Source organism: Schistocerca nitens, chromosome 5 (assembly GCF_023898315.1).
Source record: "Schistocerca nitens isolate TAMUIC-IGC-003100 chromosome 5, iqSchNite1.1, whole genome shotgun sequence".
NCBI lineage: Eukaryota > Metazoa > Arthropoda > Insecta > Orthoptera > Acrididae > Schistocerca > Schistocerca nitens.
Genome location: NC_064618.1, coordinates 451,568,838 through 451,585,554, shown reverse-complemented (window position 1 = coordinate 451,585,554; position 16,717 = coordinate 451,568,838). Strand labels below are relative to the sequence as shown.

The window sequence follows — 16,717 nt, the reverse complement described above, 5'->3', positions numbered from 1 at the left end:
TCCATTCATGTGAATGGACAGTTTGTTGCTGGTCATTCCCACATAGAATGCATCACAGTGTAGGCAGGTCAGTTGGTAAATCACGTGGGTGCTTTCACACGTGGCTCTGCCTTTGATCGTGTACACGTTCCGGGTTGTTGGAAAAAAAAAATCCGCTTTCAACACTACTGACGCTATAAAATCCACCGTTTCTAGTTCACAAACAGTTCCTTTCACCTATTAAACAACCATTTCGGCTAGTTCTAATACCTTTTGCTTTATTTCCATTTCGGTTTTTTTACAAATCATTGATCATATTTAGCCGCTTCCCACAGGTTTTAACGTCATTATTTCTTCGTCAGACAATTGTTAGCCTCATTCTCATAATCTGCCACCACAAAACCACTCCTTTTAATACATTTACACGTAGTTTTTTCTAAATTTTCCCGAATTTCTCCACCCTTTAACGTGTTTTGGCGGCAACACAACCACCTAACCTTACACTTATCTCTCCCCATATATATACTTGAAAGGAGGATATAAGATGAACATCAACAAAAGCAAAACGAGGATAATGGAATGTAGTCAAATTAAATCGGGTGATGCTGAGGGGATTAGATTAGGAAATGAGACACTTAAAGTAGTAAAGGAGTGTTGCTGTTTGGGGAGCAAAATAACTGATGATGGTCGAAGTAGAGAGGATATAAAATGTAGACTGGCAATGGCAAGGAAATCGTTTCTGAAGAAGAGAAATTTGTTAACATCGAGTATAGATTTAAGTGTCAGGAAGTCGTTTCTGAAAGTATTTGTATGGAGTGTAGCCATGTATGGAAGTGAAACATGGACGATAAATAGTTTGGACAAGAAGAGAATAGAAGCTTTCGAAATGTGGTGCTACAGAAGAATGCTGAAGATAAGGTGGGTAGATCACGTAACTAATGAGGAGGTATTGAATAGAATTGGGGAGAAGAGAAGTTTGTGGCACAACTTGACTAGAAGAAGGGATCGGTTGGTAGGACATGTTTTGAGGCATCAAGGGATCACAAATTTAGCATTGGAGGGTAGCGTGGAGGGTAAAAATCGTAGAGGGAGACCAAGAGATCAATACACTAAGCAGATTCAGAAGGATGTAGGTTGCAGTAGGTACTGGGAGATGAAGAAGCTTGCACAGGATAGAGTAGCATGGAGAGCTGCATCAAACCAGTCTGAGGACTGAAGACCACAACAACAACAACAACATATATATACATATTTTTCCTTTTCATTTCAGCCTTATGTTACACTTTCCACCTTCTAATACCATGTCACCCTCACAACACCCCCACAATGACCCCATTAAGTTTTATTTACATTCCCTCCGCAAACATGCCTTCGCCCTAGCCAGATTACGCTCCCATATTTTATTTTCTCAGGCTTGTCTGACATTTGGCATTACCCCCAAAGGCCTCACACTTAAAGTTCCCATCTCTGGCTGCAACCCTTCTTTCCATCAGTCCCTATACCAGTTCCAAACTGAACAATCCATTGCCCTCACCCACCTAATCCTTCACCTACACATCAACTCAGCCAATGAACACACACGTCAACTCCTATCCTTAATAAAAGTCCTCAATCTTTCCTCTCCCGCATCCACACCGGCTGTTCAAAGCATCCTCCTACAGGCCAACCGCAAATTAGAACAGCATGCCACCCTCCACCTCAAAAAATTATCCAATCTCCTGGTTTCCCACCTCCGGAAAGGCAACTCACTCACCCTTCACAACCTTTCCAGCAAACCTCAACCTCCTCTCATTGCACACAAACCCAGTCTCTCCCATCTACTCAATCTCCCACTTCCAGCTCCACTCCCTCCAAAACCTCAAAATTCCAATCAACGCAATCTGGAACCACAACACCCCAATTCAGTAGTTAACCTGTCCTCCAAACCTCTCTCCCAATCCGAAACCTCTGTCCTATCCAAAGGCCTCACCTTCAGCCCCACTCCCAGATTCAACCAAACAGCCCTCGTCAAAGATTTACTGTCCTGCACTCGTACTCTCTGCTGGAAATATCACTTTGCCATGAAGAAAAATGATCCTAATCCTACTCCTAATGATCCAACTCCCCAAGACACTATCCAAATTGAACCCTGCCTGGAACAGTTCCGTCCTCCATCACAGCAGGACCCACCTCCTCTTCCTCAAAATCACCCTCTCCAAACCTTCCAGGAATTTCTGACTTCCAGCCTTGCTTCTCAATCCTTGTTAAAAAACCTTAATCCTACTCCCAACATCACCACTGCTGAAGCCCAAGCTATCCGTGATCTGAAGGCTGACCAATCCATCGTCACTCTTCCGGCGGACAAGGGTTCCACGACCGTGGTACTTGATCGTCGAGAGTATGTGGCTGAGGGACTGCGTCAGCTTTCAGACAACACCACATACAAAGTTTGCCAAGGTAACCCCATTCACGATGTCCAGGCGGAGCTTCAAGGAATCCTCAGAACCTTAGGCCCGCTGCAAAACCTTTCACCTGACTCCATCAACCTCCTTACCCCACCGACACCCCGCACCCCTACCTTCTACCTTCTTCCTAAAATTCACAAACCCAATCATCCCGGCCGCCCCATTGTAGCTGGTTACCAAGCCCCCACAGAACGTATCTCTGCCTACGTAGATCAACACCTTCAACCCATTACATGCAGTCTCCCATCCTTTATCAAAGACACCAACCACTTTCTCAAACACCTGTAATCCTTACCCAATCTGTTACCCCCGGAAACCATCCTTGTAACCATTGATGCCACTTCCTTATACACAAATATTCTGCATGTCCAGGGCCTCGCTGCGATGGAGCATTTCCTTTCACGCCGATCACCTGCCACCCTACCTAAAACCTCTTTCCTCATTACCTTAGCCAGCTTCATCCTGACGCACAACTTCTTCACTTTTGAAGGCCAGACATACCAACAATTAAAGGGAACAGCCATGGGTACCAGGATGGCCCCCTCGTACGCCAACCTATTCATGGGTCGCTTAGAGGAAGCCTTCTTGGTTACCCAGTCCTGCCAACCCAAAGTTTGGTATCTCTGCCTACGTAGATCAACACCTTCAACCCATTACATGCAGTCTCCCATCCTTTATCAAAGACACCAACCACTTTCTCAAACACCTGTAATCCTTACCCAATCTGTTACCCCCGGAAACCATCCTTGTAACCATTGATGCCACTTCCTTGTACACAAATATTCTGCATGTCCAGGGCCTCGCTGCGATGGAGCATTTCCTTTCACGCCGATCACCTGCCACCCTACCTAAAACCTCTTTCCTCATTACCTTAGCCAGCTTCATCCTGACGCACAACTTCTTCACTTTTGAAGGCCAGACATACCAACAATTAAAGGGAACAGCCATGGGTACCAGGATGGCCCCCTCGTACGCCAACCTATTCATGGGTCGCTTAGAGGAAGCCTTCTTGGTTACCCAGTCCTGCCAACCCAAAGTTTGGTATCTCTGCCTACGTAGATCAACACCTTCAACCCATTACATGCAGTCTCCCATCCTTTATCAAAGACACCAACCACTTTCTCAAACACCTGTAATCCTTACCCAGTCTGTTACCCCCGGAAACCATCCTTGTAACCATTGATGCCACTTCTTATACACAAATATTCTGCATGTCCAGGGCCTCGCTGCGATGGAGCATTTCCTTTCACGCCGATCACCTGCCACCCTACCTAAAACCTCTTTCCTCATTACCTTAGCCAGCTTCATCCTGACGCACAACTTCTTCACTTTTGAAGGCCAGACATACCAACAATTAAAGGGAACAGCCATGGGTACCAGGATGGCCCCCTCGTACGCCAACCTATTCATGGGTCGCTTAGAGGAAGCCTTCTTGGTTACCCAGTCCTGCCAACCCAAAGTTTGGTACAGATTTATTGATGACATCTTCATGATCTAGACTCACAGTGGAGAAGAACTCCAGAATTTCCTCTCCAACCTCAACTCCTTTGGTTCCATCAGATTCACCTGGTCCTACTCCAAATCCCACGCCACTTTCCTTGACGTTGACCTCCATCTGTCCAATGGCCAGCTTCACACATCCGTCCACATCAAACCCACCAACAAGCAACAGTACCTCCATTATGACAGCTGCCACCCATTCCACATCAAACGGTCCCTTCCCTACAGCCTAGGTCTTCGTGGCAAACGAATCTGCTCCAGTCTGGAATCCCTGAACCACCTGACAACAGCTTTCGCATCCCGCAACTACCCTCCCGACTTGGTACAGAAGCAAATAACCAGAGCCACTTCCTCATCCCCTCAAACCCAGAACCTCCCACAGAAGAACCACAAAAGTGCCCCACTTGTGACAGGATACTTTCCGGGACTGGACCAGACTGAACGGGGCTCTCCAGCTGGGATGCGACTTCCTCAAATCCTGCCCTGAAATGAGATCCATCCTTCATGAAATCCTCCCCACTCCACCAAGAGTGTCTTTCTGCCGTCCACCTAACCTTCGTAACCTGTTAGTTCATCCCTATGAAATCCCCAAACCACCTTCCCTACCCTCTGGCTCCTATCCTTGTAACCGCCCCCGGTGTAAAACCTGTCCCATGCACCCTCCCACCACCACCTACTCCAGTCCTGTAACCCGGAAGGTGTACATGATCAACGGCAGAGCCACGTGTGAAAGCACCCACGTGATTTACCAACTGACCTGCCTACACTGTGATGCATGTTTCCCTCTATTATATATATATACCTGCCAGCACTTTCATTTGGTAAGTCACATCATCTTTGTTGTTGCGAAAGCTTGAATTTTGTGTGTATGTTTGTGTTTGTTTGTGTGTCTGTCGACCTGCCAGCACTTTCATTTGGTAAGTCACATCATCTTCACACACACACACACACACACACACACACAAATTTCAACCTTTGCAACCCACAGTTGCTTCATCAGGAAAGAGGGAAGGAGAGGGAAATATGAAAGGATGTGGATTTTAAGGGAGATGGTAAGGATAAGGGGTCATTCCCATCCCGGGAGTGGGAAGACCTACCTTAGGGGGGAAAAAGGGACAGGTATACACTCTCTCGCACGCGCGCGCGCGCACACACACACACACACACACACACACACACACACACACACACACACACACACATATCCATCCGCACATATACAGACACAGGCAGACATATGTAAAGGCAAAGAGTTTGGGTGTTAAAGATTAATAATACTTTATAGATAATACTTTATAGATAATACTTTATTTATAGATTTATTTATTCCTATTCAAGAATTCATCTATGTTATAGAAGGAGTTGTCAAAGAGATATGATTTCAGTTTATTTTTGTAGCTATTGCTGCGGTTGGTCAGACATTTTATTTCCTCTGGCAATTTGTCAAAAATTTTTATAGCGGCGTATTTTACCCCTTTCTGTGCCAAATATGGGTTGAGTAAAGGATAAGGTAAGTCTTTCTTTTTTCTGGTATTATGATCATGAATTTCACGGTTGTTTTTAAACTGGTCCATGTTGTTGAGAACAAATTTCATTAGTGAGTAAATGTACTGTGAGGCTGTTGTAAGAATTCTGAATCTTTTGAAAAGATGTGCAGCTATGAACCCCACACATTATTCTAACCGCTTTCTTTTGAGCAGTGAATACTTTTTGTCTAAGTGTTGAGTTACCCCAAAATATTATTCCGTATGACATCAGAGAGTGAAAGTATGATATCTTACTAATTTCTATATCCTCAAAATTGGCAGTAATTCTGATTCAAAAAGTTGCTGAACCTAGTCGCTTTAGAAGGTCCAAAATATGAATTTTCCAGTTAAGATTCTCATCTATGTGTACACCCAAAAACTTAGTCTCCTCTACCAAGTCTACTGACTTCTGTTGATGTGTTATATTTATTGAAGGGACTGCACTTTTTGCAGCAGAAAATTGGGTGTACTGTGTTTTTTTTCCAAGTTTAGACCAAGCCCATTTGCAGAAAACCAATTAGTGACTTTTCCAAAGACCTTATTTGTATCATTTTCAATTGGAGTTTCTTTTACTGGATTAATAATGATGCCTGTATCATCAGCAAACAGTGTCAGTTCAACTTCTTGTTTCAGATAAGAAGGGAGGTTGTTCACATATATCAAGAACAGAAGGGGACCCATGATTGAACCCTGTGGAACACCTAATGTAATTTCATCCCAGTTAGATGAAGTGGCAACCTTATTTTAATCACTTGATCCATATAAAGAAACTTTTTGATTCCTGTTCTGTGGGTATGACTTAAACCACCCATATGCTATTCCATTTATACCATAGAATTGTAATTTCTGTACCATAATGTCATGGTTCACACGATCAGATGCTTTAGACAAGTCACAGAAAATTCCTATTGGTGACGTATTACTATTTAAAGACTCTGTTATGTGGACAGTGAAATTGTATATTGCTGTCTCAGGGGAACAGCATTTTTGAAGTCCGAACTGTGATTTACTAAGTATCCCATTACTGTTGAGATGGCTAACCACTCTTGAATACATTATTTTCTCAAAGATTTTTGAAAATGCTGTAAGCAAGGATACTGGCCAATAATTACTGACATCTGTGGTGTCCCCCATTTTGTAGAGCGGCCTGACAATGACATATTTTAACCTGTCTGGAAAAATATCTTGAGTTAGTGATGCATTACGTATGTGACTTGGAACATCAGTTGTAATTGCTCCACATTTTTTAATATCTTATTAGAGATGTGCTCTACTCCAACAGAACATTTATTTTTCAAAGATTTAATAATTTTAATTATTTCACAAGAGGTTAATCTGACTAAAATTTTTCAAAACTGACTCTTCATTATACTGCCTGGCTTTTTCTTTTGAACTATTCTCACTAATTTTTTATCCTACACTTAAGAAATTGTTGTTAAATACATCAGCTACTTCTGTACTGTTGGTTTGGCCATTCTCTTTAATAGTAATACTGCCTACGTCAGTCATTACTTTTCCCGTCTACCTTCTAACAACATTCCATATTGTTTTGATTTTATTGCCGGAGTTGTTAATTTCTTCTCTAACATATATATTTCTTGATTTCCTTACAACTTTTCTCAGTGTGTTAATATAATTTTTATAGTGTAAAACTACTTCTGTATCTTTACTAGTTCATGCCATCTCATACAGTTTTCTTTTTCTTTCTGAAGACAGTTTAATAGCCCCCTGCGGGTCCATGGGTTAGATTAGGCCCGAGGTATTCCTGCCTGTCATATGAGGTGACTAAAAGGAGTTTCACATGTTTCGGCCTTTATGTGATGGTCCCTTGTAGGGTTTGACCTCCATTCTTCAAAAATTTCCCAAAGAGTGAGCTAATTGGGGAAGGGCGCCTTACAAGGTGCATCGCGTCCATCGTGCATTGAGATCTTTAGCCCACTTTCTCGTCGTCGCATTGCAGTCCTGCCCATTCTCCATCTCTCGGGCGAGGACACCTTGCTGCGTGCATTTCCCACCATGCACTATGCGGTGCCGACGATGACCATTGACTTCTTTACACCTGATATCCAGCACTGTAGCCAGTCCATTGTGGTGCGTGGTGGGGCCGCGATGTACCCTGTTGGTTGTAGCCCCCTGACCACACAGGGATCGCTCTGCTGATGCCTGCGCTGTTAACTCCCCACGTATGCCATGGGGTAGATGCCCATCCCTCTGGGGCATCGGATGGCCTTTGCTGCGGCGGGGTGGCGCCCATGGGGAGGTCCCCTGGTCAGAGTGGGTGGCATCAGGGTGCGTGACAGGCGATGAAGCATAGTCCATCATCTCTTGCTGGTGTTGAAACGCCAGCAGTCTCAAAGTGATCACGAGCTCAATTCAACACACAGAAGTACGACCCCAAATCGTTCCCCTCCCTGGCCACAGCATGGGAGGAATGTCAGGCTAAGGATGGCAGCGGATCTTATTCACCCCGGTACCTTGTATGTTCAAGAGCTGATGGGGAATCTTTCATGACGATAAAGCCTCAGTTTTTGGTTGAGCATTTAGAGGACAAGTTCGGTGAGGTGCAGGGCTTGTCCAAATTGAGATCTTGATCAAAACAGCTTCCTCTGCCCAGTCACAGGAGTTACTTGCTTGTGACAAGCTGGGGCATGTTTCTGTAACTATCACGCCCCATAAGAGCTTAAATATGGTCCAGGGTATCATATTTCACAGAGACCTTCTTTTGCAGTCCGACGATGAGCTGCCAGTTTACAGCAGCAAGGTGTACATTTCATCTGGTGTGTCCACTGGGGTCCGAGGGATAATCAGGTTGCCACCAGTGCCTTCATATTGGCCTTTGAGGGTGATGCATTGCCCGAGAAGGTCAAGGTGTTGGTCTACTGGTGTGATGTAAAGCCCTAATCTCTCCCCCGATGCGGTGCTTTAAGTGTTGGAAGTTAGGGCATATGTCTTCCCACTGTACTTCCAGCGTCACATGCCGAGATTGCAGATGCCCATCACATCCCAATACTCCATGTGCCCCGCCTCCTGTCTCTGTCAACTGCGGTGAGCACCATTTGTCTTGCTTGCCTGACTGCAGGATTCTCCAGAAAGAAAGGAAAATCATGGAGTACAAGACCCTGCACAGACTGACCTACACTGAAACTAAGAGAAAATTTGAACGCCTGCATCCTGTGCGTATGACATTGCCCTAAGCCGCCACTACATCAGTTCTAGCATCATCAGCTCCACCAACCCAGGTCACCTCTCAGAGCCAGAAGACTATACCTGCCCCCTTTATGGTGGGGGCACTCCCCTCCCTGTTACTCTTGCTCCACCTACTTCGGGAGCAACAGCCCCCCCTCCCCCCCCCCCCTCCCCACCAATCATTGGGGACATCCGTCCCCACTGCTAAGCCAGAGAAGCGTAAATCGTCTTCGGTTTCTCTACCTAGGAAAGGGTCCCTTGGGTCACTCCCTTCCCAGGTTTCTTCTAGTGGGAAAGACGACACCCGTCAGTGGCTGAAGAGCCCAAAAGCAGCTGGTCGTAGGGCTTCATGCTCGTTCTGTCACGGAGACTGAGTCAGTGAAGTCCGCCCAGCCAGGGAAACCCAAGGAACAGCGGGAGAAATCCAAAAAGAAATCCGGTAAGACCAAGGAAATTGTGGTGGCACCTATACCACCACTACCTACAAACTCTTAGGCTGAGGATGGGGTGGAGATTTTGCCATCCGCTGAGGACCTAGATCTCGCCAGACCCTCAGACACAATGTATATAGACTGCTCAGGCAATAAATCAGTGGTAGCAGGTGACTCTGAGGTGTAAACTGCCTCATTAAATATTGCATGCCTCCCCATTCTCATGATGTCATCCTCCAGTGGAATTGCAGCAGTTTTTCCACCACCTGGCTGAGCTACGGCAACTGTTAAGCTTTATATCTGCTTTCTGCATTGCCCTCCGTGGCTATAAGGGATATTACAAGAACGGTAGTGACTGTAATCGAGTGTCAGGTGGAGTTTGTGTATATGTCCTAAACACGGTCTGTAGTGAACATGTGCCCCTTCAAACTCCTCTTGAAGCTGTGGCTGTCAGAATAAGGACAACACAGGAAATAACTGTCTGCAATGTATATCTTCCTCCAGAGGGTGCAGTAACCCTGAATTTATTAGCTGAAGTGATTGCTCAGCTTCCTAAACCTTTTCTACTTCTGGGAGATTTTAATGCCCATAACCCCTTGTGGGGCAGAAATGTCAAAACTTTACTTTCACAACTCGACCTCTGTCTCTTAAATACTGGGGCTGCCACTCATTTCAGTGTGGCTCATGGTAGTTACTCGGCCATTAATTTATCAACTTGCAGCCCAGGACTTCTCCCATTTATCCACTGGAGAGCACATGACAACCTGTGTGGTAGTGACCACTTCCCCATCTTCCTTTCGCTGCCCCAGCGTCAGACACACGGATGCCTGCCCAGATGAGCTTTGAACAAGGCGGGATGAGGAACTTTCACCTCTGCTGTCACCACTAAAGCTCCCCCACATGGGAACATCGATGTGATAGCTGAGCGGGATGACTAGCACAATTGTTTCAGCAGCAGAAAATGCGATCCCTTGCTCTTTAGTGTGCACGAGGGGTAAGGCTGTCCCTTGGTGGTTGCCGGAAGTCACTGAAGCAATTAAGGAGCATCAGCGTGCTCTACAGTGGCATAAGTGGCACCCTTCCCTGGAGCACCTCATAGCCTTTAAACAGCTCTGTGCCCGTGTTCACTACCTTATCAAACAAAGGAAGAAGGAGTGTTGGGAGAGATACGTCTCCACCATTGGGTGCCACACATAACCTTCCCAAGTATGGGCAAAGATCAACATCTTTTCGGGTACCAGGCCCCGGTGTTACCATAAATGGCAAGTTATATACCAACACAAACGCGATTGCCAGGCACTTTGCTCGAGCCTCTGCATCAGAGAATTACCCCCCAGCCTTTCGCACACTCAAACGGTGGCTGGAAGGGAACGTCCTCTCATTCACTACACACTGCAGTGAATCCTGTAATGCCCCATGTACAGAGTGGGAGCTCCTCAGTGCCCTTGCACATTGCCATGACACAGCTCCTTGTCCTGATAACATCCACAGCCAGATGATTAAACATCTCTCATCTGACTACAAGTGACATCTTCTTGTCATCTTCAACTGGATCTGGTGCGATGGCGTCTTTCCATCGCAATGGCGGGAGAGCACCATCATTTCGGTGCTCAAACCCAGTAAAAACCTGCTTGATGTGGATAGCTATCGGCCCATCAGCCTCACCAACATTCTTTGTAAGCTGCTCAAACGTATGGTATGTTGACGGTTGGGTTGGGTACTGGAGTCACGTGGCTTGCTGGCTTCATGTCAGGGCGGCTTCCACCTGGGTCACTCTACCACTGATAATCTTGTGTCCATCAAGTCTGCCATTTGAACAGCCTTTTCCAGACAGCAACACCTGATTGCTGTCTTTTTTGACTTGCGCAAAGCATACGACACGACCTGGCGATATCATATCCTTGCCCCATTGTATGAGTGGGGTCCCTGGGGACCACTCCTGATTTTTATCCAAAACTTCCTGTTGCTCAATACTTTCCATGTCCAAGTTGGTGACTCACATAATTCCATTCATATCCAGGAGAATGGAGTCCAGCAGGGCTCTGTATTGAGTGTGTCTCTGTTTTTAGTGGCCAGTAACGGTCTAGCAGCAGCAGTCTGGCCCTCCGTGTCACCTTCTCTGTATGCAGATGACTTCTGCATTTCGTACTGCTGCTCCAGTACTATTGTTGCTGAGTGGAGCCTCTAGGGAGCCATCCACAAGGCGCAGTCAAGGGCTGTAGCCCACGGCTTCCAGTTTTCAGCCGCAAAGTCATGTGTCGTGCACTACTGTCGGCGTTGTACTGTTCATCTGGAACCCGCACTTTACCTTAATGATGATCCACTCACTGTAGTGGAGACATATCAATTCCTAGGACTGGTTTTCGACGCTTGATTGATTTGGCTCCCTCATCTTCGTCAGCTTAAGCGGAAGTGCTGTCAGCACCCCAATGCCCTCCATTGCCTTAGCAACACCAATTGGGGTGCAGATCGCTGTACACCGCTGCAGCTCTACAGAGCCCTTGTCCAATCCCAAATTGACTATGGGAGTGTGGTTTATGGTTCGGCAGCACCTTCAGCATTGCATTTACTCGACACTGTGCACCACTGTGGGGTTCGATTAGCGACAGGAGCTTTTAGGACGAGTCCGGTGACCAGCGTACTGGTGGAGGCTGGTGTCCCTCCACTGCAGATCAGACGTGTGCAACTGCTTGCCAGTTACGCAGCACACATTCATAGTTCCCCTGAGCATCCGAATTACCGTCTCCTTTTCCCGACCGCGGCAGTCCATCTCCTGCATCGGCGGCCCAGATCGAGACTAACGATTGCAGTTTGCGTGCGGTTCCTTCTCTCCAAATTGGAGTCCTTCCCTTTACCTCCTCTACTTGCGGTCTGTTCACCTTCGCCTCCATGGTGTACACCTCGGCCGCAGCTTCGTCTGGACCTTTTGCATGGCCCTAAGGACTCCGTTAACCCCGCCGCTCTCCGCTGTCACTTCCTCTCGATTCTTGATGTGTTCCGGGGCTCTGAAGTGGTTTACACCGATGGCTCAATGGCTGATGGTCACATAGGCTTCGCATATGTTCATGGACAACATATTGAGCAGCATTCCTTGTCAGTTGGCTGCAGTGTTTTCACTGTAGAGCTGGCGGCCATATCTTGTGCTCTTGAGTACATCCGCTCATGCCCTGGTGAGTCATTTCTCCTTTGTACTGACTCACTGAGCAGCCTACAAGCTATTGACCAGTGCTACCCTCGCCACACTCTGGTAGCATCCTTTCAGGAGTTCATCTATGCCCTGGAACAGTCCCGCCATTCCGTGGTGTTTGTGGGGACCCCAGGACACATCAGAATCCCCCGCAACGAACTTGCCAACAGGCTGGTCAAACAGGCAACGCGGAAACCGCTTCTGGAGAGAGGCACCTCCGAAGCTGATCAGCGTTCTGTCTTACACCGCAGGGTTTTCTGGATTTGGGAGATGGAATGGCATAACAGCACGCACAACAAACTGCGTGTCGTTAAGGAGACTATGAATGTGTGGAAGTCTTCCATGCAGGCCTCTCGCAGGGAATCATTTGTCCTCTGCCGGCTCCGCATTGGCCTTACTTGGCTAACGCACGGTTACCTACCGTATTTACTCGAATCTAAGCCGCACTTTTTTTCCAGTTTTTGTAATTCAAAAAACCACCTGTGGCTTAGAATTGAGTGCAAAGCAAGCGGAAGTTCTGAAAAGTGTTGGTGGGTGCCGCCACAACTTACTTCTGCCGTCAAATATATGTAGCGCTACACAGGCATGCTTTGTAGGCACAAAGATAAATACCGGCGCCAAAACCGCTGCATCAGTAAATAAATTCTATAAAAAAAAAAAAAAAAAAAAAAAAAAAAATGGAAGGCGAGCTTTTTTTCCGCCCCGAGTTTCGACCGTTGCATTTTCATACATTATCCAATGAAGTAAATACAAAATTCCGTATTGTTCATCTTCGAATGTAGCAGCATTTCAATGTACTACGAAAACCCGACTGGCAAGACTGTTTGGGATGTTTGTCAATATGACCAACTCTACGTCCTGGATTTTTCCTACCTGTGAGAAGAGATGGTTGCTAATAGGAACTTTTATAAATTGTGAATCAGATGCAGTATTCTCGTCACCATAAGAATAATACGAATATAAACATTTTGCCATGTATTGTTTCGTGTTTGCTGCTATCTCATTTAAATCCTGTCTGCCTAATAAACCACAAAACTAGAGTGAGACAACAGCAAACGCGGAAGAATATACATATCATGTCATGTTTATATTCATATTATTCTTATGCTTAACAGTGATACAGTCAGAAATGAAGCACAGCAATTGACTAGATTTTTAAATCTGAGATGACTCTAATTTCTGTGCAGAATGTAATGTACTAAAGAGGCGCCTGCGAAGATTTTCAAACGAAGAAAAATTTTCGCTAAACTCTCGTTCAGAACATATTCTATCATACGCAGTCTATTATTTGGTTCTTGTTGATCATTATCAAAGAAAGCAGCAGTGTAAGTAACAACGAATAGAAGTCTCTTGCCATTGTTTCGCTAATGAGACGATTCTCTCTCTCTCTCTCTCTCTCTCTCTCTCTCTCTCTCTCTCTTTTTTAAGCAGCGGTCGCGTGCTCAAAAGCAAGCCATGCTGCGAGCGGCGACAGGCCGTAAACACGCACTATCAGAATGCGACAAACAATGCATGACACAGTACAGTAATGCATTTTCAGCTTAAAGTGATGTAAACACCTATAACAAAGAAAACTGCGCTTATCAGATCAAAGAAAAATAAGCAATCAATTCAAACCAGACAAAGCACGTGAAAAAGGAAGGGTACCCGTATAAATACGGACGGAGCGCCTGACGCATAGCAGTGGCTACCTGGTAAAGCTCAACTGCTAAGCTTACGACTCGAACCAAACTACTGTAGCTGTATCGTCATTCATTCGACCTAAATTGTGTCTCATTTTACAATGGACCAACTTTGTTTCGATTTGGAGATGCGGCCTAAAACTTTTCCCTCCCCTTGAATTTCGAGACTCAAATTTCAGGTGCGGCTTAGATTCGGGAAATTTTTTTTTCCTTGATTTCGAGTCTCATTTTTCAGGTGCGGCTTAGATTCGAGTGCGGCTTAGATTCGAGTAAATATGGTACTCTGTCGCCAGGACCCACCTCAGTGTTGCTGTGGCTCCCAAATGACAGTCGTCCACCTCTTGCTGGACTGCCCACTTTTAGCCACTCTACAGCAGACTTGTAACTTTCTCAGCACACTGCCTTCGGTGTTGGGCGACAATGCCTCCACTGCAGCTTTAGTTTTACATTTTATCTGTGAGAGTGGGTTTTATACTTCTATGTAAGTTTTAGCGCATGTCCTTTGTCCCTCTGTGTCCTCCACTCTAGTGTTAGGGTGGTGGTTTTACTGTGTTGCAGAGTGCCTAGCTTTCCCTTTTTATTCTCGTGGTTGGCCAGCCACTGTAATCTGCTTTCACATTTTACTTGCTTCTGTTTCTAGCGTCTCTCTGTTGTTTTCTTGTCCTCTTTTGTTCCTTTTAGTGTTCATTGCCTTCCCTTTGTTCTTGTGGCTTTTCCTTTCTTTCCATTTTGTGTTATATGTTTCGTCCGTTTTCTCCTCTCACTTGTGGCATTGTTTTATTAGGAACAAGGGACCGATGACCCCGTAGTTTGGTCCCTTCTCCCACCTTTAAACCAACCAACCAACAGTTTAATACCTGTAGCAATCCAAGGTTTCTTTGAAAAGTGTTTGGTGTTACAGTTAGTAATTTTCTTTGGGAAACAATGTTCATAAAGGGATGTACATTTATCAAGAAATATGTTGCATTTATTATTAGCATTTGGCTCATTATATACATCTCCCCAATTAACTTTTCTTAACTTTCTCTGAAGTGCTCTACAGATTACGGGTTGAGCAACCTCACACTTTTACTTGATGGTTTCTGAAGTGTACACCCTGTTAGGTTTTGTAAGTTAATCAGTTGTGCATCATGGTCTGACAATCCATTTACCACAGGGAAAGCACGTGTTTGTTTTATATCCTCTTTCTGTACAAATACATTATCTGTTAGAGTACTGCTGTCTCGAGTTATATGTGTAGGGAAATTGACCATTGATTCTAAGTTATATGTTGTTAATAACACTTCTAGTTCACTTTTCCTATCAGAATTAGTTAGAAAGTTTACATTGAAATTACCACAGATTAATAACTACATCTTTTTGTCTGACAGACAGCATAATAGGGAGTCAAACTTTTTTATGAATAGCTCCCAGTCCCCTAATGGAGACCTGTACACTTTTGCTAATATCAATACTACATAATGTAGGTGAAGTTCACATGCACCGACCTCAAAGTGCTGATCAACACAAAATTTACTTACTTCTACAGTTTTGTATTTACACCCCTGTTTTGTGAAAATGGCAACTCATCCTTTATCCATCCTGGATCTAAAAGTGTAAGATGCTAAATTATACCCATTTATACTGACACTATCCATCCCCACATTTACATGGTGTTCAGAAAGACACAGTATATCAAACTCATTCTTATTTTTGAGATCATCTAAACACACTAATACCTCACGTACTTTATCTTTTATTCCACTGCTATTTTGATGAAGTAAGTTGATACTGCACTTAGCTTTGCCCCTATTTACTGTACATGAAGTTTCTTTTATTCTATTTATCTTGATTGTTGTCTGTCTGGACTTTGGCTTTAACCAAAAAAAAAAACAGTAGATGAATCATGATTCATCTACTGCCAATAACAGCTGGAGGGGTTGGCGACACATCAATCCCATGTCCCACAATCATAGATCACTTGTACTGCTTTGTAGGCAGCAGTCACCAGTCTATGAGTGGTGTTTGCTTTACAGCATGAGAAACAACAGATTATTCAAAGTAGCTGTCTCTGTACCTCTTCATGAGTAAATGTAGAATATTTGTGTGAAAGTTTTTCCTTTATTTATTTGTTGTTGACACATCAGAATTTTTGATTACATCACAGATTGTTTCTTCCAGGCATCACCTGCTGGAAAACCAGTTTCTGGTAGTGGAGACAAAGAGGATGAGGATGATGAATATGCAGGCGGTCTTTGCTGAATTAGGCAAAAGAAAATAATTCACCTTGCACTGCAGAAGATATTGTAAGTTATGCAGAGTTTGATAAGCAAATAACAAATTATCATCAGTTTTGTGTTACAGCGATCAAAACAGAGAATTTAAGAATTTGCATTAGCTTCAAGAACAAAGACTTTCCTTAACTGAGCATGCCACTAAGAACAAAAAAGAGAAACATTTTTTTTATTGTGAAAAAAAATTAGTTTACTTACAAATGATTTTTTTGCTTCTTAGGACATTATCAGATGAATATGATTGTGAATTTGAAGTGGCACAGGTGTTGTTTTAGTATTATATGTTCCACTCCATGAACGATCTGTTACCAATTTGATGTGTATGCCAACTTTTACATTACAAGTGCTGTGTGGTCGCCATTCTTGGAGTTATTCACCCTAGTGGACCTGCTGTGCAGTCACTAGAATTATTCGCTCTTTGCAGTGGGCAGATGCTGAAAGAGAGCTCCCATCTATTGAAGCTACTACAATGATGTAGTCATTTTTGCAGTAACTCATCTGTGTTATAT

General features: G+C 44.6%; 1 protein-coding gene across 1 annotated transcript in view; it reads left to right on the top strand.

Annotated features, from left to right (window-relative positions):
• The window catches only part of LOC126259289 (gamma-soluble NSF attachment protein-like), a 165,510-nt gene that overhangs the window by 94,426 nt on the left and 54,367 nt on the right, over positions 1–16,717 (top strand). Inside the window, exon 9 of the mRNA XM_049955937.1 lies at positions 16,096–16,220. Within this exon, the coding sequence (XP_049811894.1) occupies positions 16,096–16,176 (81 nt within the window). The 3' untranslated portion in view covers positions 16,177–16,220. The remainder of the gene's footprint in view (positions 1–16,095; positions 16,221–16,717) is intronic.